This window comes from Mustela nigripes, chromosome 7 (assembly GCF_022355385.1).
Source record: "Mustela nigripes isolate SB6536 chromosome 7, MUSNIG.SB6536, whole genome shotgun sequence".
Classification (NCBI taxonomy): domain Eukaryota; kingdom Metazoa; phylum Chordata; class Mammalia; order Carnivora; family Mustelidae; genus Mustela; species Mustela nigripes.
The window spans coordinates 35,874,266-35,902,141 of NC_081563.1; the positions used below are offsets into that span (position 1 = coordinate 35,874,266).

The 27,876-nt window shown below is 42.5% G+C and overlaps 3 protein-coding genes across 9 annotated transcripts in view; 1 reads left to right on the forward strand and 2 right to left on the reverse strand.

The window, feature by feature from the left end:
- The window catches only part of BUB1 (BUB1 mitotic checkpoint serine/threonine kinase), a 44,582-nt gene extending 33,594 nt beyond the window's left edge, over nt 1-10,988 (reverse strand). Inside the window, exons 1-8 of the mRNA XM_059405576.1 lie at nt 10,883-10,988; nt 7,483-7,542; nt 7,242-7,380; nt 6,232-6,428; nt 3,720-3,763; nt 3,021-3,121; nt 1,058-1,110; nt 780-964 (exon numbers count right to left, since the gene is read on the reverse strand). Of these exons, the coding sequence (XP_059261559.1) occupies nt 780-964; nt 1,058-1,110; nt 3,021-3,121; nt 3,720-3,763; nt 6,232-6,428; nt 7,242-7,380; nt 7,483-7,542; nt 10,883-10,908 (805 nt within the window). The 5' untranslated portion in view covers nt 10,909-10,988. The remainder of the gene's footprint in view (nt 1-779; nt 965-1,057; nt 1,111-3,020; nt 3,122-3,719; nt 3,764-6,231; nt 6,429-7,241; nt 7,381-7,482; nt 7,543-10,882) is intronic.
- Nucleotides 10,989-11,166: 178 nt separating this feature from the next.
- The window catches only part of ACOXL (acyl-CoA oxidase like), a 347,875-nt gene continuing 331,165 nt past the window's right edge, over nt 11,167-27,876 (forward strand). For 4 of the 6 annotated variants that reach the window (XM_059405577.1, XM_059405580.1, XM_059405583.1 and 1 more), the window contains exon 1: nt 27,028-27,235. In XM_059405577.1, the coding sequence (XP_059261560.1) occupies nt 27,111-27,235 (125 nt within the window). In that variant the 5' untranslated portion in view covers nt 27,028-27,110. Of the gene's footprint in view, nt 11,600-14,468; nt 14,579-27,027; nt 27,236-27,650; nt 27,848-27,876 lie in introns of those variants that run through there. The other 2 variants (XM_059405581.1, XM_059405578.1) reach the window with 2 other exon arrangements.
- LOC132021345 (uncharacterized) lies at nt 24,290-27,721 on the reverse strand. 2 transcript variants are annotated; one of them, XM_059405585.1, is made up of 4 exons: nt 27,343-27,721; nt 26,075-26,205; nt 24,926-25,051; nt 24,290-24,832 (listed from the first exon to the last, which is right to left on the reverse strand). In XM_059405585.1, exons 1-3 carry the CDS (start codon nt 27,719-27,721, stop codon nt 24,929-24,931), a joined length of 633 nt encoding a protein of 210 aa, XP_059261568.1. In that variant the 3' UTR covers nt 24,290-24,832; nt 24,926-24,928. The 2 variants fall into 2 exon arrangements, with proteins under 2 accessions (XP_059261568.1, XP_059261569.1); XM_059405586.1 differs by having other exon boundaries at nt 24,926-25,092.

A 27,876-nucleotide genomic window follows, 5' to 3' on the forward strand; every position in this document is an offset into this window, starting at 1 on the left:
AAAAAAAAAAAAAAAAAATGTTCCAATCGATCACTTCCCTCATGGGGCACCCGGGTGGCTCAGTGGGTTAAGCCTTTGCCTTCGGCTCGGGTCATGATCTCAGGGTCCTGGGATCGAGCCCCGCATCGCGCTCTCTGCTTGGTGGGGAGCCTGCTTCCTCCTCTCTCTCTGCCTGCCTCCCCGCTTACTTGTGATCTCTCTCTCTGTGTCAAATAAATAAATAAAATCTTAAAAAAAAAAAAAAAAGTTCACTTCCCTCTCTCACGTTCACATTGTTCCCTCGGAGACATGCAGAGATGTCAGTGATAACATGCATGGTTTTCCCATGAGGAGCAAAACGTGACCTGCTAGACAGCCATAAATGACAGGGCACTCTGATCAGAGGATCCCATCTTGATCGCTCCTTTCTCAACTCCAGTTCCTGACTTAACCCTTTTACAGCACAAATGACTGACCTACAGATTTAAAAGCACTATGTACAGAAGTTCAAACCCATACGGGTAATATTTACAAGCTTAAACCATCACTAAAAGTGAAGGCAACATTGGTCTATCTACTTGATCTATGTCAGTGCTGTTCCAACTCTGAGCCTCGCTGTCAAGACATCAGTTGAGTCCCTGGACACATGTGGCTGCCACACTTGTATTTAACAAAGATTTCTAGAGATGTTTTTACAGATTTTTTCAGCTTAGTCAATCACTTGTTTAAAAAGGTAGTTTACTCAAAGATTATTATTTTCAGTGACATAAGAGTATCTCAAATCGTAAGAGTGCAAGTACCCCACTGTTCATGCTTTCTCCGTTGATTGTATTTCTGGGCTCTCAGCTCTTCAAAGGAAAATTCTGATTCTCCGCGAATAAGCTTCTCCTTGCAATACATGACAACCTGCTGAATGTCAGCTCTAGCTGCTGAAGATGCTTGTGCAGAATATTCTGATTTAGAAATCACGATCACCCTTTGTTCCCTATAATGGGGGAAAATGTATAATTTACTGCAGCGTATGAAAACAGCTCTCGAAGGAAACTAAGTAAAAGATTACTGAACAGGTTATACTTGCTTTTTTGACTCTTTATCACCAACTGAAGATACTACCCCAGAAACTTCTGAACCCTAAAAAGACAGAAAAGGAATGTAAGTATTCACTTAACTGAAAAGAAACTGTCATCCAAAGTATTCCACAAAACAAAATGAAAGCAGTGGAGCAGCTCCTTCATCAACCAGATTTCTTTATTTTTTATTTTTAAATGATTTTATTTATCTATTCATTTGAGGGAGAGAAAGAGCGCGAGCAAGGGAGCACAGCGGGAGGGGCAAAGGGAGAGGATCCCAAGTAGATTCTGCTGAGCCTGGAGCCTGACATCTCAGGACCCTGAGATCAACACTTGAACAAGAACCAGGAGTCGGTCACTCAACTAACTGAGCCACTCAGGCACCCCAATAATCAACTAGATTCATATATGTTCTTTAAAATTATGATTAATTTAATTATAATCAATTAATTATATCATTAACTATTAATGATTAATCTTGTGACTTTTGTAACTGAAAGTCCATTAAGAGTGATTAAGAAAATTTCTCCTTGGAGGCCGGGGATACAGGTGTGGCTCAGTCAGTTAAGCATCTGACTCTTGATTTTGGCTCAGGTCATGATCTCAAGGTTGTGAGATAGAACCCTATGTCAGGCTCCACAATGGGCGTGGAGCCTCCTTAAGTTTCTTTCTCCCTCTCGCTCTACCCCGGCCCCCAACACCTATGGAAAAATTTCCACTTGGTAGTAGAGAAGGGCGTTATTTCCCTCTAACTGATAGACTAAGAGCTGGGCCAGAGTACTTATGTGTTATGGGATTAATGTTCTAAAATTCTACGTTAATAAAAGAAACATAAAAATTTCCTTTTGGTCCTATTGTATCCTCAGGAGTTCCCAATGCTGGTACTCACTCACTAAACAAATATTTATTAAATATCTCATCGATGTCATACCCTGAGCTAGGTCCTAGAAATGTGACCATAAATAAGACCATTTCTGCTGTCTAAGTTTACATAGTTGGGGCAATAGAATGCAATGAGACTGGCAAATGTGTAGAATGTAAAATGAGATAGTCTGAGTATCTATCAGAGTGAGAAATGCATATTCCATGTCTAGGAATGTGTGACATTAATAAAACTTGCTCATGTGCACTAAGAAATGAAGCACTCCCATTGGATTTAGCTGGAAGGAGGTCCTAAGCAAAGTGAAAGAGCAATTGTACCAGGAGGAGGACAGATGCTGGAAAACAAGGCCGAGGGAAACAAAGACTTGAGCAGCAGAGGTCTCAAAAGGACAAAGTCTCAAAGAGGATGAAGGACAAGTACAAGTGGAAGACCATTTTTCCCAACTGTGCAACTATATTTACTGGTTAGTGGCTAAAAATTGACAGATATCATCTAATGGCTTTTGTTGTCTCATGAAAATACTATTTTTGCCAGCTCCTGAAGGAGAGATTAAAGACCACCGGGTCCCAAGTTTGAGGGAAGTGAAGAGGAGTTTAAAATCACTTTCATGTGGCAGTAGAGAGTGAAAGAGGATACCGAGGAAATACGTACAACATAAAGAGTGAACCAGGAAACTGGAAACATAATTTCTGGGGAGGAGGAAAGCCCTGGTTGAGGTGAATAGGTACCATCATTCCAACCTCCTGGGTGTTTAAGCAGGGCTCGGGAACCTCCACGTGGGTATTACCCAATGCAGGAGGGATGCCTGGCCTGTGTGACGGAGGCTGGTGGAAAACGGAGGAGAGCAGTTGCTGGGCAGGAAGTGAAGACAGGTTATATAGGGGGCCCCTAAGTCAGATAAACACGGGAAGTGAAGGCCAGACAGTAAGTTATTTAAATTTAATATCAGAGGTGAGCAGTGGTAGATGACGACAGGTCGGTGACAGAGAGGTTAGTCGTCAGACAAGGTCAAACAAATGAGAAAGGCAGCTAGATGGCCGTTCAAAGCCAATACCAGTTCGCACACAACCCACGAGTAATATTATTACCTGATTCTTAGACATGCAAGCTGAGTTATTTCCTGGATTTGATTTTGAAGTCATCATTTGGTTTAAAATCTGAGCATTATGGAGAGGTTCTGAAGTCCTAGCTATGAGAGGAAAAGAAGATGAAATAAAGAGGAAAAAAGGGTAAAACCATATTAAGTAAAATTATTACAAATACATTCCTCTGGTCTTTCAATAAGTAGCATAAGAAATAAATCAACTCATTGACCACTGTCTCAGAAAATTTAACTAAAACTCTTTTTAGATAAAAGGAATATTATATAGATAATTTAAATAAAAGGATGGGATAGTTGATGCTTATTGCTGAAATATAATTTTTATCTCTAAAGAATGATGACAACATTTCTTCAAAAGTTGCATTAAACACATTTGACTCAATTCAGAATAGATGGACTCTAGAATAAGTCTTGTCCTTTATTTTGGGTAATTTTAATTGTTTTAAGTCCTAAAAATATAATGAATCAAGTTTTCTTGGGGTTTGCTCTTTTAATTTACTTTAACATAGCTCTGCTCTACAGGGATTTTTGCTAGGCATTATTACCAGGCTGCTTTCCCCATTACCTAAGACAATACAATTAATAAATACTGGATGAAATTTTTTTTTTAGGTACGGAAAAAAGGCAGTGCAAATCAGAGATTACATTATTAATAACTCAGACATTTTAGAAAGCATTATTTTACCTTGAGTTGGCAAATGCGTTTCAGTGAGGCGTGCCTGGAATAACCTGAATGACAGGAGTGAAAGCATCAATATAGATTACAAACTCAGTTTAATACCTAGTTGTATTAAAGTAAAGACTAAATCTAGCTATCTGGCTCGATCTCAACCTATCAAGACAGCTTATCACAAGCTAGTGAAGACTGAGATCGAGAGAGAATGTCAAGCTGAATCTCAGAATTGCTTCAAAATTTAAATAAAAAAAAAAAATTCTGGGATTTTCTTCATACCCAATATACTACATTAGAAAAACTCCCCCATCTGCCTGGTTTATGTCAGTATTTCTCAAACTCACATAACAGATGTAGCCTCTTCCTCTGTACATCAAGCCTGCAAATGTTACACCATGGGGAGCTTGAGCTCCCTATCTTAAGCATTCTACACACTTGGAACATAATGAACATAATATTTAGGAGAAATAAGTCCAAAACTTAGACTATCATTCCAAAATGTAGATATATGTTACTATTCATGCTGTGAGAATTTTTAAAAATGTCATTTCATGACACCTTTGCACACCATCTCACTTGTCAAGTAATATGCAACTTCCAAACCTGACATTTTTCGGTGATGTGAGCAAGAGTGTAAAGAGACTAAAAGATGTATAACTAAATGCCAAATCTTGTGACTCTTAATTCAAACAAACCAACAGTTAAAAAAAAAAAAAAAAAAACCCCACAATGTTTTACACGATGAGGAAGGTCTGAGAATTAGAGGATATTAAGGAATTATAATTAAAATTTGTTAGGTATGAAAATGGCACAAGGTTCTGTTAAAAAAAAAAAATCACTTTTTAGAGATGTTTATGTGTTTGGGGTAAAATATTTTGCTGTCTTGGATTTGCCTTAAATTCTTCAGCATAATAAAAACGTGATCAAATGTTAATAATTATTTAAAAGTAGGTGATAGGTAAATGGGAGGTTCATTATACTAATTTTTCTTTCTTCTTCTTCTTTTTTTTTTTTTTTTAAAGATTTCATCCATTTATTTGACAGAGATCACAAGTAGGCAGAGAGATAGGCAGAGAGAGAGGGGGAAGCAGGATCCCTGCCAAGCAGAGAGCCCGATGCGGGGCTCAATCCCAGGACCCAGGATCATAACCTGAGCCGAAGGCAGAGGCCCAACCCACTGAGCCACCCAGGTGCCCCTAATTTTTCTTTCTTTAATATTTTTTTATGAGTTTTTTAATGAGAATTTGAAAATTCTCATAAAAAAGTTAAAAAAAAAAAAAAACATGAGCACTGTAGCTAAGTTGAAAACAATGAGTATATTAAATGCTGGCAAGGGGTACAGTGAGATAAGTTACTTCATCGTCTGCTAAAGAGCGGGCCACCAAAAAACTTGTATTACCTTTTGAGCAGGTAATGTGATTCCATGTATCATGAAACTTAAAAACTCTTCATATACCCTTTAACTAGACAGTTTCAATTCTGAGAATCTATCTGAAGGAATGAGATAAAAATCGGAAATATATTGGGAGATAACTCTATGATAAAAGAAAAAGACTCTAACACAGAGCTTCAGGTATGTTAAAGCATGCCTCTAAATCCTATAACAAGCAGAGAAAAATGTGCCAAATTAAAATGCCAGGTTTATTCTGCTTCTCTATTTTTCCATATTTTCAAAATGTCCTAAATGAAGTCTATTTAATCACAGAAAAAAATAAAAACTGTGAAAAATAGAGTTATTCATGAAGATATTCACTATGTTGTTCTTCATAAAAATCAAAATGTTGAAAACATCTTAAATGTTGATTTAGAGAACACTTCAATTATGACCTAACTCTGGGACAGATTTCACACCTACTTTATAGGTAGTATAAAGGTTTCTAGGACAGAATAAAGCTCAACAGACATAACATACAGTATGATTTACTCTTAAATACACAAATACAAGGACACACACACAGGTGTAGGAAAGGATACTGGAAGGCAATGTGCCACAATGTTGATAGTAATATTTCTGGGTAATTTCCTTTTCTTTATACTATTCTGTATTATGCACATTTTCACAATGAGAATTTTCCATATGATTAATAAGATTATTTTTAATTTTTTTTAAAAAGATTTTTAAAATTTATTTGACAGAGAGTGAGAGAGGGAACACAAGCAAGGGCAGTAGGAGAGGGAGAAGCAGGCTTCCAACTGAGCACGGAGCCCAATGCGGGGCTCGATCCCGGAACTCTGGGATCATGACCTAAAACAAAGGCAGCCACCAACTGAGCCACCCAGGTGCCCCATAAGAAAAGATTTTTAAGAGCAAACATGACATTTCCAAGTAGGGAATACCATGTAGAGTTGTTTTTATTTTAAGATTTTATTTATCTGAGAGAGAGGGTGAGCATGACCAAGGGGAGACACAGAGGGAGAAGCAGACTCCTTGCTAAGCAGAGCTTGATCCCTGCTCAGCAAGGGACCAATCCCGGGATCATGACCTGAGCCGAAGGTCATACCCCAAGTTTTATTTTCTAACTACCTGTAGTGTTGTTGCAGCAGCTCTCTTGGTTCGGCCTGGTTTTGAAGTCCTCTCCGAAGAACAGCGCTGGCATGCTGCAGCTCTCCCTGGCCTTCCAGATGCCCTGCCCAGGCTACGTAGAGAGGAGATGACAAGGTTCCAATCCCGTGGTTGTAAAGAAACTCAAAGAACTGATGAAGATCACTGTTGTACTGAGCCTACAGAAGCCCAAAGCAAACAGATATAAGAACAAAGGAATTGGTGGTCTAGGTATGGCCCAGGGCCCAGCCACCTTCTGTGTTCAGTCTTCATGGAATCCTCAGGCTATACGGCTCTCTGACAGCAAACCTAAAAATTAAGCTTATTCCTTTCCTTTGACATTCAATGTTCCCAAAATTACCCATACTAATTCTCGGGAACTATCCATAATGACTCATGAAGTAAGTACTACAGTTGTTTTAATCAGGGCCTGCTCAAGTACCATGGTGTGCCTCAAATCCTACTATCCTATAATTCAGTGAACAAATACATCTTAATTCTACCCATTCATGATTACTAGAACTCCTGCCCCCAGGAGCAGTCTTCATTTCAAAACTGAAGAGGTCTGGCCTTTTAACACTTGACCTGAGGCAGCCTTTTCCTTTTAGTATTAAATTTAGTTCCAGAGAGTTAATATTTTCTTAATTATTCACAATGAATTTAATTTACTCCCAGGAACCCTCTGAGTACCTGGCAGTGCCTGCTTATCCTTCCATCCCCACCCCGCTCCCATTCAACAAACCTTTTAATTTAATGGTTTCTATCTCACATCATAACACTTACAGTGGTTGATAGAGGAGAAGGGTTTTAAAATTAAATTACTGACTCTGTAATAGAGAAGCCAAAAGCTTCCAAAATACACACTCTGGCCATACAACTTTGGAAAGAGAATAGTTAAAGTAAGATAATCTAAAATGATCTTAAAATCTGGGAAAACAAGCAAAAACACAGTAGGATTACAGATTAGATTATACATCTGAAAGCATACTTACAAATTTTAAACAGTAATTTATGAATCTTGGGTCATTGTGGTATTTCTTCTTATCCAAAAACTCCTTCATTAAATGTTCTAATAAAGTTGTCAAGTATTCCTTATTTTCAGGAAAGTTCTCTTCTACCCACTGCATGTAACTAGAAAAATATGGATGATATTAATTTTCAAGGCAGCATATAATTTATTTATTTATTTATTCATATAGTTTATTTAAAGGAAAAAATAAACTGAATGCTAACCTTTCCCATTCACCAAGTGGGTCATCGCCCTTGTAGCTCTGCATATGGGCTTCAAACATTCTAGAAAGAGAAAAATATGCACATGACTTATTAGGGATGATTCCTAAAAGCAAAAGATATATTTTATGTTCCTCATTTATACATCTTAAATGGAAATCTTAAATATAAATAAATATAAAATATATTTATATATTAAATATAAAATAAATATATTATATATAAATATAAAAATATAAAATTTATATATTAAATATAAAATAAATCTTAAATCTCAAATGCGACATTAAAAATTAAAAGATTATTCACTTAAAAGTGGCCAGAAAATTCAAGCACAGTTATCTTTCCAGAAGATAGCAAGACCCAAGGCCCCCAAATTTAGCCCTTATAAAGAGGCAGCTGGAAGAGGGTCCCAGACTCTATTCCAAAGGATCTTTTTCTCCTGTCACTGATGCCCAATGTCACTACCATCCTGAGGGCAGCGTCCACAAGTTGCTATTCCTCAAATGGTGGGACCTCCTCCCCCTACTGCACAGAAGCTTGGCTAAGACTTGGCTAGGAGACATGAAGGGGGCTTGTGAGTGAGCATGGGAGTGTAGGATACTACCAAGTTTCCAGACACTTCGCTTTCTGGCAATGTTCATAAAACATAATGGCAATGTTCATAAATCAGCCACTATGGTTTCCTCTGCTTGCTGCTACTTTCACATACTATCCTCAGCTTTAAAAAAAAAAAAAAATCAGCCAAGTGAAGGAAAGTTCTCTAAGGGCACTTGGGTGCTAGGAGGGCAAATGAACAAACAAACAGAAACATGTGAAATAAAGTCACGTGATATTAAAAACTTAGGGGAAAAAAACCAAAACCAAACCAAAACAAAACAAAATGGAAGATGAGGTAAGAGTATGATAAGAGTTCCAATTTTAGATAGAATGGTCAGGAAAGGCCATTCTCTCTGAGGGGGTGGCACTTGATCAAAGTCAAAGAGCCATGCAGTTATTTACGTGTGCTGAGCTAGACGGGTGGCGTGACAGTATATAATGTGCATTTAAAACATCCATTCTGCTCCTTCAAGCAAAGGGGATGGGGAGTGGGAACAGAAGTGGGAAACCAGTCAGGGAGCTACTTCAGTCTCATGGGGTGGTGGGCTGAACTAGGGTGGGAACAATGCAAGTACGGAATTTGGGGTGTTTTGAAGAAATAATGGGACTTGCTTCCTGGATATGAGAGAGTCAAGCTAAGAAAGACTTCAGGTTTTCTATCGGAGAAATTACATGATTTTTTGAAAAAAGGACTTGAAAGCAATACTTTCTCCTGGCTAGCATATGTATACCAATGCAATCAATTTTTCTTATGACTCAAAATCTAGAAGACACAAAAGAAAAGGTCGATAAAGTAAATATATATATATTTATATATAAAGTAAACTATATATAAATAAAAAGCTTCCATATGTCAAATAAACACAACATCAAGCAGAGTCAAAAGAGAAATGATCAACTGGTATAAAAAAAATAAAACCAGCTTTTAGAAATTGGGGGGGAAAACAATTAAAAAAAAAAAAAAGGCATTCTAAAGGAAAATACTCAACCTCTCTTACAAGAGAAATTTACCTCACTCACAATTTCCCACCTACCAGATTGGCAAAACTAAAACAATGTGGCAACAGTGTATAGATGAAGCAATGGGAAACAGGCACTCTCACATCTTGCTTGAAGGTAAGAGTGCTCATGATCCCTGCTGAGGGAACTGGTAATATCTGCCAAAATTACAGACGGATCTACTTTTGATCTAGCAAATCCACTTCTGGGAATCTAAAAAACAGATATATTTGTGTATGTGCAAAATGTCACACGTACAAGATTTTTCACTGCAGTTCTATTTAGAAAAAGACTGTTAATAACCCAAAGAGCCATAAATAGGGGACTTTTTAGATCAATTATGGTACATGAAATATGCAGCTGTAAAATAGATTGAGAAAGAGCTCTATATACTGATAGAGATCTCCAAGGATACTGTTAAGCAAAAAAAGCTACACTTAAATGAAATAAAGGCAGCAATTGCACAGACATATACATATACACCCCTCCATATACACACATACATGCATGCATATATAGATATACTAATGTAATATTATAATATAAATATATCTGCAAAAAGAAACATTTGAAAATTAAACTAGAAAAGTGATTCCATACGAAGGGTTGGGAGAGTAGGTAGGCATAATAAATCTCAGTGAATACTTTTTAAAATCTTTTTAAAAAGCCAAATAAATGTATTACTTATTTTTAAAAATGAACAAGTAATTACTTCTAAATTTTAATCTCCTTCGCATGCTTCATAGGTGTGCTCCCCCAAATTAAGTTAATAACAGACCGCTGCAAATAAACATTTCATATTCCAATACCAACCACATTTCCCTAAATGACCTGAATACACTGTAAATGAATACCAAAAACATCCAGTTCACTGGAGCAAATTAGTCTTTACAAAGTCAAAATGAGGTGAGAAAAACCCGATTTCCCTTTTAAAATGGGGAAAACAAGTTTCTAAAAGTGAACTACTTTGCTGTCTTAAAGGCAACAGGTTTTTGCTTTGGCTGTACTTAACCATCCCGGTCTTCTGATCCCTCAAGAGAGTAAATTACCCTGGTGCTGATAAAACGAACCAGTTTTACTTCCTGTCACATATGACTGAACTGTTTTCAATGCTTTTCAAACGATCTAGATAAATCACCTCAAATCATAAAGCTAAGGTGTGAGAATGTAAGAAACTGTTAGCAGGTTAAACCTAAATGACAGTAAGCATAGCTTTTTGGTAAAGTTCACGTTATTCAAAGACTCTTTTTCAAACTGATTGTGGGATTATGGGTAAGAGCTATTTTAAGTTCTCTTCCTACTGTACTATAATTTATTTTATTATTATTATTATTGGTAAATTAAGTGGTTTTGAGAGTTTCTCATGAAACCTATACGCAAGGCTTGGGGTTTTGCTGGGGTAGACTTTCTCCCGCGGCGACGATCTGCCGAGAGCGGATTCCTTACAGAGGTGAACTCCGAGAGCTCCGAGGGCCTCACGAGTTGGCCAAATCCCCCTAACTGCCCCCGTGATCGCAGCTCGGAGGACGAGAGTCGGGGTCTCAGCGGACAGCGCCAACTACACGGTCGGGGGTCCTTTCCACGACCCGCAAGTGGCTCACAGCCTAGCTGGGTGGGAATAGGGACGGGGAAGAAACACACCAAAGCCACGGAAACGGGCGGGAGGGGCAAAGGGAGGCAGGACTGCGGCCGCCCCGGGCGGGGACCTGCAGACCCCGAATTCTGGGTACTCCAGCCCCCTCCTCGGTCCGCAGTCGGAGGATGCGCCCCCGCCTCGCCCCCATCGCACCCGACCGACACTTACTGAAAGACATTTTCCGGGTTATCCATGGCGAGAGGACGCAGGCCAGCAACCGCCCACCCGAGTCGCCGGCGAGGAGCTGCCACCGATTTGAATCTCCCGCGCAGCCGCACTCGGGGCAACGGGCGTCTGCAAGGCGCCTGGCCATTGGCCTCGGCTGCAGACGGGCTGGCCAATTGCCGGGGCCGTTGCCGGGAGACATTTGTCCCGCCTCCCTCCGGCGCATCGCTCGCTCCTCCCACTTCCCCCGCTGTCCTCAGTTGAATTGTAAACTCCCGGCGCGCGGAGTGCAGGCTAGGTTTTGAAGTACCGCGTGGGGAGGGAGCCCTAGAATTTTAGCTTAGTGACTACGCTGTGAGGGCACGTCGGTAGGCACTTCACGGCTGGTTATGTAGGTGATTTATGGCATGTGAAGATGATAGGTTAGTACCCTTGCAGACCTCTGGGCTTGATTTAACTCAGCTGAAGACTGGGTGCCCTAAAGCAGAGGAGGGCTCAAGGTCCTGGGAGCTGTTCCTTCATCCAAATGGCAATTAAAGTAAGAGTGGAGGAGTTTGAATAGATAGTAGAAGGCCAACAAGGAAACCTTCAACGTCTTCTGTGGAACGAGTTGCTCTGGAGACCCAAGTTCTCAGGAGTTATAAATGAGGATACCTCTTTGCGAAGGAGGCCAGATGTCTAAGAAGAAATATGGGATATGCCGATGCTTCCTGCCTAAAAGTGAGTTGGAAAAGAATCAACCTAGCTTTTCTGCCCCTTGGACTTTTTTTTTTTAATTAAAAAAATTTTTTTTAAATTTCTTTTCAGCGTAACAGTATTCATTGTTTTTGCACCACGCCCAGCGCTCCATGCAATCCGTGCCCTCCCTAATACCCACCACCTTGTTCCCCCAATCTCCCCCCGCCACCCCTTCAAGACCCTCAGTTTGTTTTTCAGAGTCCATAGTCTCTCATGGTTCACCTCCCCTGGCCCTTGGACTTTAATGACTTCCCATTCTACCTCTCCAGATTGTTTCAAAAGTCACATAACAATGCAAATAAAATACAAATAGTTAATTAATATGATTACCTTCCTTTCGCAGAAGCTGTGTGGGGGTTTGTTCTCTTAGGGCCCTAAAAAAAAAAAAAAAAAAAAAAAAAAAAGCAGCTTTTGGAAATGCTGATGCTCTCACAGTCCAGAATTTCATCCCCAGTGTTGACCAATTTGAATCTACACAAGAATCCGATTTGTAGCACTTAAAACAGAGAGAGTGCTCACTCTGGGGTCTTTAGACAAATGTTAGGTTCTGCTGACCATCACAGGAATTAGCAGATTGTTGCATTCATTCAGGTTTTCAGCTTGTGTCTGATAATGGCTCAGTCATCAATTAGGAAATGTTGATTGAACACCCATCATATACCAACTGTCATTGGATTTATATCTAATTACAGCCTTGTCCGACTCAAACAGATCCATCCATAAGAAGCTAGTGGCTTTGTCCAGGAGATGAAGATGCAGTCATAGAACACTATTTAAATATGGTATATATGTGTATTACTTATATTAGTGTTCAGATTATCTCTTAAGGGGATATGTCACATAAAACTTAATGAGGAAGGTGGAGCTTGAATTAGGCCTTGAAGGGGGTGGGGGGGGTCAATCTCTCCCTTACTATCATAGCATTTTTAAAATAAGTGGCTTTGAAAGTTTCTCATGACACCTGCACAGAAAGTTTAGGTTTTTTGTTGGGTTAGACTTTTTTCTTCCATGGTGGTGATCTGCCCAGGGCAGATTCTATTAAAGAAGAGTTCTGAGGATTGCCCACATTAGCCATAGCCCAGCAGAGGAGGGCCTGGGTATCATTGAAGAGTGCCAGCTACACAGTGTGGGGTCCTTTCTTTGACTCAGGAGTGGCTCACAGCCTAGTTGGTGATGGATGAGGGTGAGGTGGAGACAAAGTCCAAAGCCAAGGAAAGGAGCAGAAGGGGCCAAAGGAGACAGGACGGGGGGAGAGCCTGGAGGAGGTCATTCTTGGTGTAAACAGGGTTACTGTAGGATCACCCTGAAGAAATGTTAATGAGTAGTGGAGATGGTTTGATAGTTTGATGTCAAATCTTGAACGCTAAATTAAGGAGTTTGTACTTGATCATGATAGTAATTGGGCCTTTTAGGAGCAGCAGGTCTGGTTATGTGTAAAGAACACCTTTCCTGCTTCAGGGGCAGGAATGGACAGTTAAAACTTTCTCTTTCTTTAAAACTCTAATTTATCTGTTAATTTCAGTATTAAATTACTAACTATGTTAAATTGACTAAAAGATTCTCACATTTTTAGGAAGGCCAATAGATGAAGTTTTTTTATTTGTATTTGGGTTTTCAGTGACTTGTTATTTCAATATCATAATCTCCACATCTACTGGAAGAGGGATGCCAGGCCACAACAGGGGAGAAGCTCCAACCTTGGCTTTCCCAAGGAGCAGCAAATGGGCAAGTGATTCAAGATCTTTTTTTTTTTTTTTTTTTTTTTTTTTTTAGGGTGTGGGGTGAGAGACAGGGGAGAGGGGCAGAGAGAATCTTAAGCAGGCATGGAGCCTGACTTGGGGCTCCATCTCACAACTCTGGGATTGATCTGAACCGAAATCAAGAGTTGGATGCTTAACCAACTGAGCTGCCTGGTGCCCCAAAATTCAAAGTCTTAATCTGGCTATCAGTTTCCTGATCTGTAAAATGAAAAAGAGAAATCTGCTTCCTTGTCTTTGTGTTTCTCTGTCTTCCACTATCCTATAATCTCATAAGTTTATTAGGTCCATTTAATCCCTGAACTCTCTTGGGTTGTCATATAATATCAAAGTTAGTGCTCTGTTTAGAAAAGAAAAATGATTATTTCTCTCTAGGTTCTGCCTATTTGACAAATGCAAGTAATCACAGATTCACATATATTTTCCTTCCTCTGGGAATTTAGAGCAACTTAGAGTAACAGTATTAGATGTATTGCTGAAACATCATATAAGATTGGAGGTTTATAATGAGAACAGTTACAGAAAGCTGATGAGTGTTTTAAGGGACTATGGAATATTAAGAATAAAGTTGATTTGTAGGAAGAGAGATATAGAACACTATTTTAGAATATGTTTTTCTTCTGAGAATGGGTTGTGACTTCAGAAGATGCCTCTGTGGTTAAAACCCAGGATCCACTCTTGCGGATAAGAATTACATATATATTTGATCTTCCAGATGACCAAAGGTATATTTTTCATATATATTTGGTCTTCCTCTGTGGATTCTGCCTTACATACAGTTCACAAAACTTTTGGAATTTCCTTGAGAAACTGAGGAGAATGGCAAAGCTCTCTTTTGTTAATGAGGTGACTTTTGGAAAGCACCTAAGGATGGGGCTGGTTGCCAGAAGAACCAACTATGTGATTAGAAGGTTGGAACTTTCAGTGCACCCCCCCACCAACTACCAACCAACCTCAAACTTAGGAGAGGAGAGAAGCTGAAGGTTGACACAACCAATGGCTAAAGACTTAGTCAACCATGACTATGCACTGAAGCCTCCATATAAACCCAAGAGGGCAGCTTATTGGTCCTTTTTTTTTCTTTTTTTTTCCAGAGAGCTTTCACACTTGTGGAATCAGAATGTGTCACCAAATACCACCAAACTCCATGATGACAGAAGCTCCGTCTGGTTGTTGATTCATATCCTTTAGTAAACTGATAAATGTAAGTAAGTGTTTCCCTGAGTTATGTAAGCTACTCTAGCAAATTAATCAAACCTAAGGAGGAGGTGGTTGGAACCTCTAATCTGAAGTTGGGGTGGGGAAAAGTCTTGTAAGACTGAATTTATAACTTATGGAACCTGATGCCATGTCTGGGTAGACAGTGTTAGAATTAAGTTGAATATTCAGATGTTCTGCTGGACACCCTGCTGGTGTCTGGGAATTGCTTGGTATTGTGGTGGAAGTGGGAATCGGGTGTCTCCCCTTGCCATGTTGGAATTGGATCCAGAAACCTTAAAAGTCCTCAAGTATGTCTCTCTCTTTGCTTCAGATGCCAGCCACAAGTCCCAGGGGTTCTCAGCCACCCATATTTCTGACCAATTGGCTACGAATTCAGGGGTTCCCACAACCTTCTCCAGGTTTGATAACTCATAAGAATGACTCACAGAAAACTCAGGAAACTTATGATTACAGTTTTATTACAAAAGATACACATAGGGTGTAGTCTAGGAAAATCCTGGACTTGGCCTTTCCATGCTCTCCCTTTGCGGAGTCAAGGTACATTATTTTCTTGGCACATCAGTGTGTTAACCAGCCAGGAATCTCCACTGAGCTTCAGTATCCCGAGTTTTTACTAGAGTTTCATTATGAAAGAACGACTGATTAAATCATTGGTGTGTGCGTGTGCATGCGCACGTGTGTGAGAGTGAACTCAACCTCTAACCCTCCCTCCTCTCTCTTGAGGTTGGGAGGACTGGCTGATATCCTGTGACTCCAAGCCCCAAACTTGATCTTTTTGCTGACCAGAAAGTTCATCTTTCTAATCTTTCTGGTTCATCTTTCTGTTGACAAGCTCCCATCCAGAAGCTATCTGGAGAGCCACCATGAGACACATCATTAGCATAACAAGAACTCCAATGACCTAGAGAGAATTTCAGGGGTTTTTGAAGATCCGCCAGGAAACCAGGTTAAAGACCAGACAGATTTTTTTTTTAATACCTTGGAATGATGTACATCTTCGAGCATCAGCTCAGAATTTCATTAGCATTAATAGCTTCTATACTTTGTAACCTCTGTACTTTCAGGACAGCAATTACGTCCTCTTACAAAGTTGGTATCCTTGCTCAGACTGGATTTGCTTCCATCCCTTCAAAGAGCTGGACACTTCTCAAGCTAGAGAAAAGAGCTAAATCAAGGCTCAGACTTGGCAACTTAGAAACATCAGTTTCAGAGACAGTCCTGACAGATGTTTACATAGCTGAGCACTGATAAAATTCTTGTCTGTGTATCGAAGTCTGAATTAGGTCCTTTAGTTTATCCTTTTGGAAACAAAGGAATGGCACGAGGAAACGGAAGTGATACCATGAATAACTGGTAGCCTGGTTTATCAGTTAATAAGTTGTATTAACTAAATGCAATCAGTAAATCAGCTTAATATACACACACATGTGGTGTTAAAATGATGAAGACAATTTAGGTGATCCAGACTTTGTTTAACACTTCAGGAAACAGGTAGTCCCCATTCCCCAGAGTCTAGAGGAAATTGAGGCATGCAAGGAAGTGGTGAGTTTTTAGGCAAAATGAACAGAGAAGAGAAAAAATTTTTAAAAGGGACAAGGAAAACATTGGCGTTATTGGTGATCAGGGATAGGTCTCCTGAATGGTGTGGCTTCTGGGCATAAGGTGGAATCCTCATAAGCACATGAAATTTTGAATGTTAGATTTGGATTTGTGGATCTAATCTCCCTGAGTTGATGATGCCTAGTCTACCTGGGAAAGTATGTTATTAGACACACATTAACTTAAAGTGACTGCTCAGCCCCTGTCCATATTTACCTGAGCTGTGTTTCTGACTTATAAGGCTCTGTGCCTTGCCTGTTACTGTCGTAGTCACTGGTCCTACTGTGACTTTTATGTTGTTCGCTTTTATCTTTGTATCTTTGCAGTCTCTTTGCTTTTGCATACTGATGCACTATACTACACTTTTGACTATCAGACACTGATTGCATTTAGTTAATACAACTGATTTGCCTTTCCATCTGTTGCACTTTGCAATTTCTGTGCTATTTTAGCCTGCTTAAGCTCTTTTCCCTGGACTCGATGTTTGATGGTCAATGCTGCTTTGACTCTCCTTTTGTCTTGGAGAGGTCTTGGACCTTCTGGCTGTCTAACGGGACACCCAGATGATGTTGTTGTTTTTTAAGATTTTATTTATTTGTCAAAGAGAGAGAGAGGGGGAGAGAGCACATACAAGCAGGGGGAGCAGCAGGCAGAGGGAGAAGCAGACTTCTAGGGAGCCCGATAAGATGTGGGGCTCTATCCCAGGATCCTGGGATCATAACCTGAGCCAAAGGTGGATGCTTAACTGACTGAACCACCCAAATGTCCCTCCCACTGTTTTTTTTTTTTTTTAACTTATTTCCCATTTTGACTTCTTGACCACCTTGAACCGTTAACTTCTCAATCCATTTTCCTGATTATCTCTGACCTTTGGATCTCAGTGTACTCCTGGGCTTTGTACCAGCATTCGGGGAGTAGCTTTTTATTTGGTTCACGTACTTGGAGGTTGAAAAAGGAGGATATCTGAAGTAAAATTAACACCAACAGGAAACACTGAACACTTTTATGATCATTTCTTGTGTTCATATTAAATATTCCTATAGTAGCCACTTAAAAGTTCCCAGCCAGACTTGCATTCTCTTGGTTTCAGCCTTGTTGGTATTTTCTCATTCTTCACCTGCTTCTACGTCACTGGATATATGCTATATACTTATCCTGCTTACACCCAGTTGGCTTGGCAAAGACTTTAATGACATTGAAAATTTGAGATCTATTCAAACCCCACAGAAGTCTCTGTTTCTTCCCTTATTCCCACTTGATAGTCTCTTTAATTTTTCTGAGAGTACATCTTCAACAGTATCCCTTCTCTTGGGCATTAATTAATTTGTCACAGTACAGTAATTGATGCGTACTTGCCAGTGACAACAAAAAACATCAGTGACTTTACAGAGGGGCTTATAAATCTATCCAGATACCTTGAATCACAATTAATAGGAGACCAAGGAGCACCTTGGTGGCTCAGTCAGTTAAGTGTCTGATTCTTGGTTTCAGCTCAGGTCATGATTTCAGGGTCGTGAGATCAAGCCCCACATCAGACTCCATGTCAGTGCAGAGTCTGTTTGAGATTCTCTTCCTCTCTCTTTGTCCCTCCTCCTCTCTCTCTCTCCCTGAAATAAATAAATAGATAAACAAACAAATAAAGTCTCTAAGAAAATGCAAATCAGGCTTGCTTAGCAGTGAGAATTGATTGACTCATGCAACTGAAAAATCCATAGGTATGTGGGTTTCAGGTACAATTTGATCAGGATTTTTCCAGTTTTCCTCTGCTGTTCTCTTAGCTCTGCAAACTCTTTTTTGACTTCGCCTCGGGCTTGGTTCCTTTGTGGTAGCAAAAATATGGCAGCAGTTCCTGGTGTCAGTGTGCTTACTCCATAGTGGCAAATAACCTAGCAAATGTGCTGTGTCACTCTCCACTGGTTTGGTCCCATGCCTTCCCCTGCAGCCTCCTCTGAATCACATGGACATGTACCCAAAGAAAGTCAGGGGCTTGGGAAGTTAAATGGGGAGCATGGCTGGGAACACAACCAATGGATGTCTGTACAGGCAGTTCCTAGCAAGCAGAGCTCTCTGTCACTTTGAAAAGGAAATTGGAAAACCACTGGAAGTGAATGGGGTCACTCAAGCTGCACACTGTGAACTGCTGATCCACAGCTACAAACCTGTGACCCAGTCACTAAGTGGAGATTCTCTTTAGCATCTTCTGAAGATTTCCTCCTTGTGACTCATTCTTAGAGGAACGGTGAAAAGAACAGGCCTGTCCATAAGCCCAAAAGAAAAGGGGATGGAATGGCTATGAGCTGTTCCTGTCATGGACACCACCATGCCTCTTGTGTGGTCATTGTGCCTTCACAGTATTTGGAAACTGAAAAAAAAAATTGGTTTCAGAAAACATAATGAACTATTCTCTTTGTGTTAACTTTTCTGGTAGGTTAGCTCCTGGTGAGAAAGAAGCCTCCATCTCCACGGAAGTCAAATAGGTTGTTCTGGGCTGAATTGTGCCCTACCCCTTGCCAATTCAAATGTTGAAGTCCTAACCCCAAGTACTTTAGAGTGTGACCATTCTAGAGATAAGGTCTTTAAGGAAGTAGTTGAGTTAAAATGAGGCAATTGGAGTGGGCCCAGGCAAATGTGACTGGTGTCTTTAGAAGAAGAGAGTTGGACACAGAAATGTACAGAGGAAACTGTGTGAGGAGGCAGTGGGAACATGGCCACCTATAATACAAGGAGAGAGACCTGGGACAGGTCCTTCAGGGCTTTCAGAAGGAACCAATTAGATGACACATCCAGAACTGTGATATAAATAACATTCCTGTTGCTTAAGCCACCCAGGCTGGGGTAAGTTATTATGTCAAGGATAGAAAAAAAAATACAGACTCCAAAAAACTCTCCTGTTTGGCCACATTTCTCTTACCCCAAGTATTAACTTGTAAATGCTCTTTGTTTTCCGGACACCAGTTTTTCAAGGTAGGTAAACAAGGTCAGGTCACCTGAGGAAAGTTATTCAGCTTTTGGTAGAATGCTGATCAGCTAGTCACATCATCTTTCCCATGTGAACTTAGTTTCTTCAATGGGAGAAAGAAAAAAGCAGCTCATGATAGCCAGGAGTTGGCCTGGCACTAATAGCCAAGTTGTGTTGTTCTAGAAACGACTTTACAGGATGTTCATGTCAAACAAAGCCACCTATGGAATCACACCTGTTTCCTAGCAGCACCCAATCCTGGGCAACTGTCTGCTCCCTTGACCCCTCTCCTGATCGCCTAACACAAGCCCAAATCCTGCAAGAAGTGCTTTCTAACATTTCTTAGGGAGATGCCTCCCAGTTCCCTATAGTATCCTGTCATTCTTATGACAGTGAGCCAGGACACCTAACTTTTTTCTTACTTGTCTTTAACCCAAAGACGTTAACAAGAGTTTCAGAGCTTAGATTTCATATATGATAACAAATAATAATCAGTATCAGTAAGTAAGAATAAGAGTAATATAATTTAATAAAATAAATATGTATACAGTACTCTAAATATATTTTCCTTATGATTTTCTTAAAAACATTTTATACTTTATTATAAGAATACAGTATATAATACATATAACATCAAAATATGTGTTAATTGACTCTTTATAAAGTTATCAGTAACACTTCCTGTCAACAGGAAGTTATTAGCTGTTCAGTCTTGGGAGAGTCTAAAAGTCGTACATAGATTTTCTAATGCATGAGGGTGGGGGGGTCGGTGCCCCTAACTCCTGTGTTGTTCAAGGGTCAGCTGTGGTTCTTTTGCCTTTATTGGGCTATATTCCTAGTGGGTATATAGTCAAAGTAATGAATTTAAGGTCAATTAAAATAATTTTTCTCTTGCAGTTATGCCACTAACTTGAAATGGAATTTGAGTAAATTTGTTTCAGTTTGCTGTTGATTTTTAGGGACTACTCCCCCCCCCCCCCACCCTCCCGTTAGATTTATTTATTTATTTTTAGAGATTTTATTTATTTATTTATTTAAGAGCAAGAGTGAGAGAGAGAGAGAGAGAGAAGGTGGGGAGGGCCAGAGGGAGGGGGAGAAGCAGGCTTCTAGCTGAGCAGAGAGCCTAACGCAGGGCTCAATCCCAGGACTCTGGTATCATGACCTGAGGCAAAGGCAGCCACTTAACCAACTGAGCCACCCAGGTGTCCCTTCCTGTTAGATTTAATGTTTGAAAGTTATGTAACATTTACCAAGTTCCAAAGTCAAAATGGTAAAACAAGGCATATTCAGAGAGTTTACTTTCCATCCCCATTCCCTCCCTCCTTCTACAGGTAACAGTTAATTAGCTTTTTGTTTATCCTTATTTCCTTTTGAAAATATAAGTAAAGGTACTATATAGAGAGAGAATCCCAATCAGAGTTGAAAGCAAGAGTCGTAGGCTTGACTGACTGAGCCACCTCGATGCCCCCCGCACTTGCTTTTTACACAGTGGTACACCTGGCTGTCTCTGCATGGCAACACACAGAGAAAATTCTCTGTGTGAGGATCCATGGAATTCACATAGGGAAGCTCTGCCTTGAACCAGGGATTTGTCTCTTGGAGGAGGGATATGGAAAATCGAGCTGGCCTCCAAACTGGCTGGTCTTGCTCTGAGGAGCCAGGGAAGGGCACCCATCACAGATCACAGCTTGATTGCTTCCAAAGATAAGGATCTATGGAATCAAGCCAGGAATCATGGAATCATTTCAGACTGTGGGCATTCCCAGCCTGTACCACTGGGGTGGTGAGGGCTGCCGTAAACCCACTGAGTCTCTTCCCAGACTTTATCCTGGGGAAAAAGGAGGCAGGTTCATCAGAGGTGACCCTATAACGAAGCTTTGGGTGTTTGGAGTGGAGGGCACTTCTGAGGACAGCGTGGTGGCTGTTTCTAGAATTTGTCCCTTTTCTTCCCCTGGACACACATCTCGCTCCTGAGGTCAGAGGGGCAGTAAGTAAAAGCTGCCAGTTTCCCCATTGCAAGCTATGCCTGAAGGCCCAGTTCACAAAGTAAAAACACAAAGGGTAGCCGTGTCTCCTGACTCCCTTCTCCGCACACCACCGAGGGTCAGTGGTGTGAGTGGGTGAGGCAGCAGAGCTGCTCATGGTCCCATGGCAGAGACTCCTCAGGGTTCCTGGAAACCTTGGCAAGATAGGAAAGAGGGGCTTATTAGGGAGTCAAGGTTCTGCATCAGCAGGTGAGGCAAGGGTCAGGTAAATCTGAACCATTACTGGGTCTTCTGAAGAACTCAGGGTGGGGAGTACTGGGCAGCATGTGGGACACTAAAGCAGCCTCCCAAATGCCCCATTGCCCTCCTCAAACCTTAGCACAGTGGTCAGACTACTCCATTAGAGGCCATGCCCTGCAGTGTCCTCATCTAAAAAGAAAGGACTGTCTGGACCAGCTCCAGGGAGCTCCTGGCACTGACATTTTATGGTTCGGTGATTTCTACAAGACAAACTGAAGTCCCCTGAGAATAGTCTGTGTCTCCTGAGAACCCTGAGCCCTGGATTGTAATGTTCTTGCCCCAGGCCTCCATAAAGGAGTGTCCATAAAGTTCACCGAGGCCCATGGGTCAGTCCTCCCTGGGTAGTGGAATGTAAGCTGTGACTTAGAGTCATATGAGCCCTGGGTCCTCTGCCATGGAATGAGGTGTGCCTTTGGGCAAGTCAGTTAACACTATAGTCACCGTCTAGAGAAAGAGCTAAAGGCAGTGTGGCTGTGTCAAGATCCAAAAGCCACCGCCTATGGGAATGTTCTTTAAATGTTGTAGCTGAGGGCCCACCTCTCAAAAAAGGGCCAAGGGTCTAGGAGCAATGCAGAGTAAAGCCAGCTGCAGCCTCCTGTATGGGTGGTCTAGGGCTAAAGAGTAGCCACCCCTACCTCCCCACCTGGCACAAACCCAGATGCCATCCCCATTCCATGACGATGGATCAGTATTTGTCTCTCAGAGGCCTGTGATTACTGGTTCCTTTGTTTCCCTCTGAGGTCCAGCTGTGGGGACCTTGGCTCTTGCCCCAGACTTTTTCTGCCTGACAAAGGACTTAGAGCTGCCCTGAGGAGTGGGCTGCCAGAGGAGGAAAGATCAGGAGGGTGGGGGAGGAGCAGGAGAGAGCTGGTCCCAGTTGTTTCTATTACCAGCCTCGCGCTCGCCCTTCCCCAGTTGGGATGCCGAAGTCTTCCTTAGATTGTGTGAACCAGCGCATTCCCATTCTGCTGAAGAGAGTTCTCTCATGATGACGGATTCTTTAATCCCAGTCACCTATTTGCCCCATCCCCCTACCCACCTCCTCTCTGGTGCCATCAGTTTGCTCTGCAGAGTTAAGAGTCTGCTTCTTGGTTTATCTCTCTCTCTTTCTTCCTTTGTTTCTCTGTTTTGTTTATTAAATTCCACATATGAGTGAAATCATACGGTATTTGTCTTTCTCTGACTTCTTTCACTTAGCATTATAACTTTAGGGGGCACATTTTGTATCTTCTTCCTCCTCTCTCCCTCTGTGTGTGTGTGTGTGTGTACATATATACACATACATGTGCTACCTCCATATACACATATAAATGTTTCTATACATATATACACACACAGTTTTTCTCCTGACTTATTTGGAGGAAATTGCCCCAATACCCCTAAATACTTCAATTTGCATTCTTTAAAACAAGAACGTTCACTTATATATCTGCAGTACAATTAGCAAAATCAAGAAATTAACAATGATACAGTAATATTGAATTCATCTTGTTTAAATTTTCCTAATTATCCTAATCTTGTAACAGCCTATTGTGCAGCAAGGTTGTGAACCACCAGCCCAAGCCAATGGCTGTGCCTTAGAGTCACCTTTGGGGAAGGGGTTAAAAAGTACTGATGCCTGGGCTCTATCTCTAGAGATTGGATTTATTTATTTAGTGTGTGTGTCCGCTACTGAGCGTTTTCAAAAAACCCAAGGTTAATCTAAATGTGCAGCTAATGTGAAAACCAGTTATTTAAGCCAATAGTGGTCTTTTCTTCCATTCCTTTCTCATGTTTTTAGTGACTGATTTTGGACTAGTATGCTGGGTTGAATAGTGTTCCTCCAAAGTGCATGTCTACCTGGAACCTCAGAATGTGACCTTATTTGGAGATAGGTTCTTCGCAGGTATAATCAAGTTAAGATGAGGTCATATTGGATTAGGGTGGGTTCTAACCCCCAAAACTGGTACGTCACAGGGAGAGGGAGATTGGAAAACACAGAGAGAGAGAGAGAGAGAGAGAGAGAGAGAGAGACAGGGAAGAGGGTCATGTGAACATGGAGGAAGGAATTGGAATAGCTATAAGCCAAGGCACACCAAGGACTGTCAGGAGCCACCAGAATCTAGCAAGAACAGGGCACATTGCTGACAGCTTGATTTCTGAGCACTTCTGGCTTCCAGGACCATGAGAGAATACATATCTGCTATTTTAAGCCCCCCAGTTTGTCATAATTTAAGGAAACTCTGGAAAACTTAACACGGTGGGCATAAGGCCTAGTTAAGGCCAGAAGATCTAAGGGCAATTCTCTTGGGTCATTGATTTGATAACTTCCCCTGAAAAATTCCTCCAAAGATTCATAGTTTCCTTGAAAGACTCCTTAGGGCTGGTTGACAAGTACTATTGATTCTCCCCGTTCCAGATACCTTAGAAAGGTGACACTTGTCTGTCCCTCATGTAGGCATGTCATGTGAACGGAGTGGTGCCTGTCACTTCTGGGGTAACTTTCCAAGCCCATGGGCCATTTGACCCACTCTTGTGCTTTGAGGATGTGCCTGTGATGCTTGCGATGGGGGTTGCTTGGTCTGATATGCCCCAGAGTGACAGCTGATTTGCTGGGAACCCCAGAAATCCATCCAGAGGTCTTAATAGGTGTGTAGGTCAGACTTTTGTCAGTCCTTTCTTATAGTTTGTCAAACACAGCCAGTAGCAGCCAGCAACCAGAACAGACAATGCTGATATTGTCTTTCCAGCATCTTCTCCTGGAGCAATTTCATTAGCTATGTTATCTGTTGGGTACAGTTTTATCAAATATTTGTCACTTCCTTTTTAAAAAAAATTTATTTATTTATTTGAAAGAGAGAGTGCACATGCACAAGCAAGGGGAGGGGCAGAGGGAGAAGCAGACTCCCTCCTGAGAAAGGAGCCTGACTCAGGGCTCTATCTCAGGACCCTGAGATCATGACTGGAGTCCAAAGCAGTTGCTTAACTGACTGAGCTGCCTGGGTGCCCATTTGCCACTTACTGACATGAACTCCCTTCTGTTTGGTTTTGGTAAACAGCATCCTCACAGTCCCTCCCAATTTCCCAATTCCTAAGCCAGTGCACTTTTTTTTTTTTTTTTCCATTTCAGCAGCAACATTCTTCCAGTAGCTTCTAGGATAGACTAGGTTATACTTGGGTAACAAACAACACTCCAAAAAATCCTGGTGGCTTCTAACAACAAAGATTTTTTTTTTCCTCACTCAAGCTGCATACACTTAGTAACATGTTTTTAGCTTATAAGTCTTTGAATCCAGAGGAACCATGCCCGACTTGATGGAGAGACCACTGTACAACCTCCACTAGTCTTGGCCTGATTTTGTGACAGTATGGAAATTTGGTTGCCTCCTTTGAGGAATGGAGAGTGTATTTTTGCCTGTGGAAGAGAGAGTGAGACAAATATTTGGCTAGATTTAGTAATCACTAGTGGGCGAAAGGGGCAGGTTTACTAGTCACTGGTGTTACTCACAGATTATTTTGGGTATTGGCTTTCTGGGTACTTTCCTTCTCCCACAGAGTCAGGAGTGAACTGCATTGGCCAACAGATCATGAGTGGAAGGTACATGTGTCCTTTCCAACTGGCAGCTTTAGGAACCTGTGCAGGCACACAGTGGGAGCTCTTCTGTCTATTGGGATCTGAAGTGAGGGAACATGGAATAGAAACCTCATGTGGCATGAATATGAAATAAACTCTTACCTTTATAAACCCTAAGGTTGAGGGGGTGGTTTGTGACCACGGCATGCCTGGAATAGCTTTGGGGTTGTTTCTTACTACTATCCTATCCTGACTATCATATGCTGCTTAGAGCTGCAGTATCCATCTTATGACTGAGAGCAGACAAGTTTAAAAAAAAAATTAAAAGTAAAGATAACACATGGAGAAAGGATAGAACAGAAGGATGGAAAGAAAACATGGTCCCTGGGTAGAGCTACTGAACCAGACCTTGGCACTGTCCTACCTCCAGGCTTCCCATTATAGTAGCAAACAATGCCTTTATTCATCACATCTGGTGGGGTGTTGTTCCCTGTGGCTGCACAGGTGGCGTGGTGGACAGAATAAAGGCCCACCAAAGATGTTCATGTCCTAATCCCCACGACCTGTGTGCTATCTCATGTGCGAAAAAGGGATGTTGTGATTGAATTACGGATTTATTTTTTTTAAGATTATTTATTTATTTGACAGACAGAGATCACAAGTAGGCAGAGAGGCAGGCAGAGAGAGAGAGAGGAGGAAGCAGGCTTCCGGCAGAGCAGAGAGCCCGATGTGGGGCTCGATCCCAGGACCCTGGGATCATGACCTGAGCCGAAGGCAGAGGCTTTAACCCACTGAGCCACCCAGGCGCCCCTGGATTTTTTGAGATAGCGATTATCCTAGATTATCTGGGTGGCCCCAAAGTCATCAGGAGAGTCCTTCTAGGAGGCAGGCAAGAAGGTCAAGATCAGAAGAAGGGAATGAGCTATAAAAAGAGAGATTGTTGTGATGCACTTTGAAGATGGGAGAAGGAAGGGGTCAGGACCCAACAAATGCAGGTAGATTCTAGAAGTTAGAAAAGAGAAGGAAAGAGTCCCCATTCCCCCCACCCCCACCATGGGGCCTCACTGAGTCTTCTGCTAATACCTTGATTTCAGTCCTGTAAGATCCATGTTTGACTTCTGACCTCCAGAACATTTGTGTTGTCTTCAGCCACTCAGTTTGTAGTAATTTGCCACACAGGCCCCAGGAAACTGATAGACGTGACCTCCACTCACCTAAAGACAGCGGACAGAATCAAACCCAAGTGTTTCACCACACTCCCAGCGGTCACCTCCCTGGCAGTGTGGTCTTTGCAAGGGAAGAGCTGACATTTCCTTTGTATTTAAAAGGAGAATCAATAAAATACATGAGAGTTCCCCAGAAGAAAGGGATGAACAATCACCACGGAGGCCTCAACTCATTTCCTACTGCCCACAACAACACGAGGAGGGTCCTGGGAGAGTTTAGATTTCGTGTTCATTCTCTTGCTCCGTCTACATCTCCCAGCTTCTCTGTACTGCAGCACCTGCTGGCCGTGGCCACCCCCAGATCACAGTCATATTAAAGTTTGCTGTAATGCCCTGTTTGGGCACAAAAGGGATTTGAGCCCAGCTGCAGCTGAGTTGGGATCAGAGCTGGACCAGACCTGCTTGGATCTGGGGTTCCAGGCTAAGAGGCTGGCATACAAGATCGGCAGAGTAAAATGTCCCCTCTCTGAGCCACCAGGACCTCCCATGACCGCATGCACCTGACCAGCTCCCTCTTTACAGTTCTGACACTTGGCTTCTTGCGTGCCCACAGACTAGATGGACAACTGAGTAGAGGGCACGAGTAGTAGAAACTCAAGTCCGTAGACTTTGAGCTTCCTGGGGAGGGCGAGAGGAGAATACTGTAGCAGCCCCGACTTCCTGGACAGCTCGTCCCGGTCCCCGGGCCTAGAGAGCAACGTCAGGGGACCGCAGCCTGGGTGGGGTAAGGATGGGGGAGGGGGAGGGAGGAGGCAAGTCCCCGCGGCGCGCATAAGAGGGCGTGCGCTCCCGCTCTCGGGCCCCACGTGCGAGCAGCTGGGAGGAGGGGCCGAGGGAAGCTGGGAAGCTGGACCCCAGGGCTGGGTGGCAAAGCCAGAAGCCGGGAAGGCGCGATGGAGCCGGCTTCGCCTTCGGGAACCGGGGACACGTCCCTGAACCGCTACCTGGACGGCGAGTTCTGGAGCCTTAAGAAAGAGCTCCACAGGGTCCTGGGCGGCTGCCCGCTCTTCCGCCACAGGTATCGCGCGCCGCTGCCGGCGTCTGGCCGCATCCCCTCGGTCACCGCGCACCCCTGGGTATACCGCCCGGGGCGCTCTGGACCAGGTCCAGGAGGCATCCCCTTACCCTGTGCAGATGACAGGCTCTCCCCGCCAGAGGTGTGCGCACTGCACACCACCGCCGCCGACTTCACGGGGCCGCAGGGAGGGTGGCCGCCGCCAGCCCAACTCCCTCCTACGCGAGAGTGGGGGTGAAGGGGTGGGCCCAAAGCGGCAGGCGTGGTGCTCTGCTGAGAATCTTGGCTGGAAGGCTTGGCTCTGCTTCTAGACCTCAGTGGTTTGAATGTCCGCCCCTCGTGTCCCACCCTGGGTGGTGGGAGAAGGGGCCGCAAAACTGTGATGTGGTCGGTATGGATGGCGCCCAGAGCCATCTTTCCGCGGGGTCCGGAACAGGTGCGCGGGACCAGGTGCGCGGGAACCTGCAGGACAGTGTAGGCCGCGGACATTTTCCTGGCACAGGGATGGACGGACCGGGCCTGCACAAGGCGTATGTGGGCGTCTGGGGGAGACAGGCTCCCAGGGGGCCCCGAAGAGCACAGGTGTGCGGAGTGGGCAACTGAACAGCAGCGGAGGTACTTTGGTTTAGATGGGGGGGGGGGGG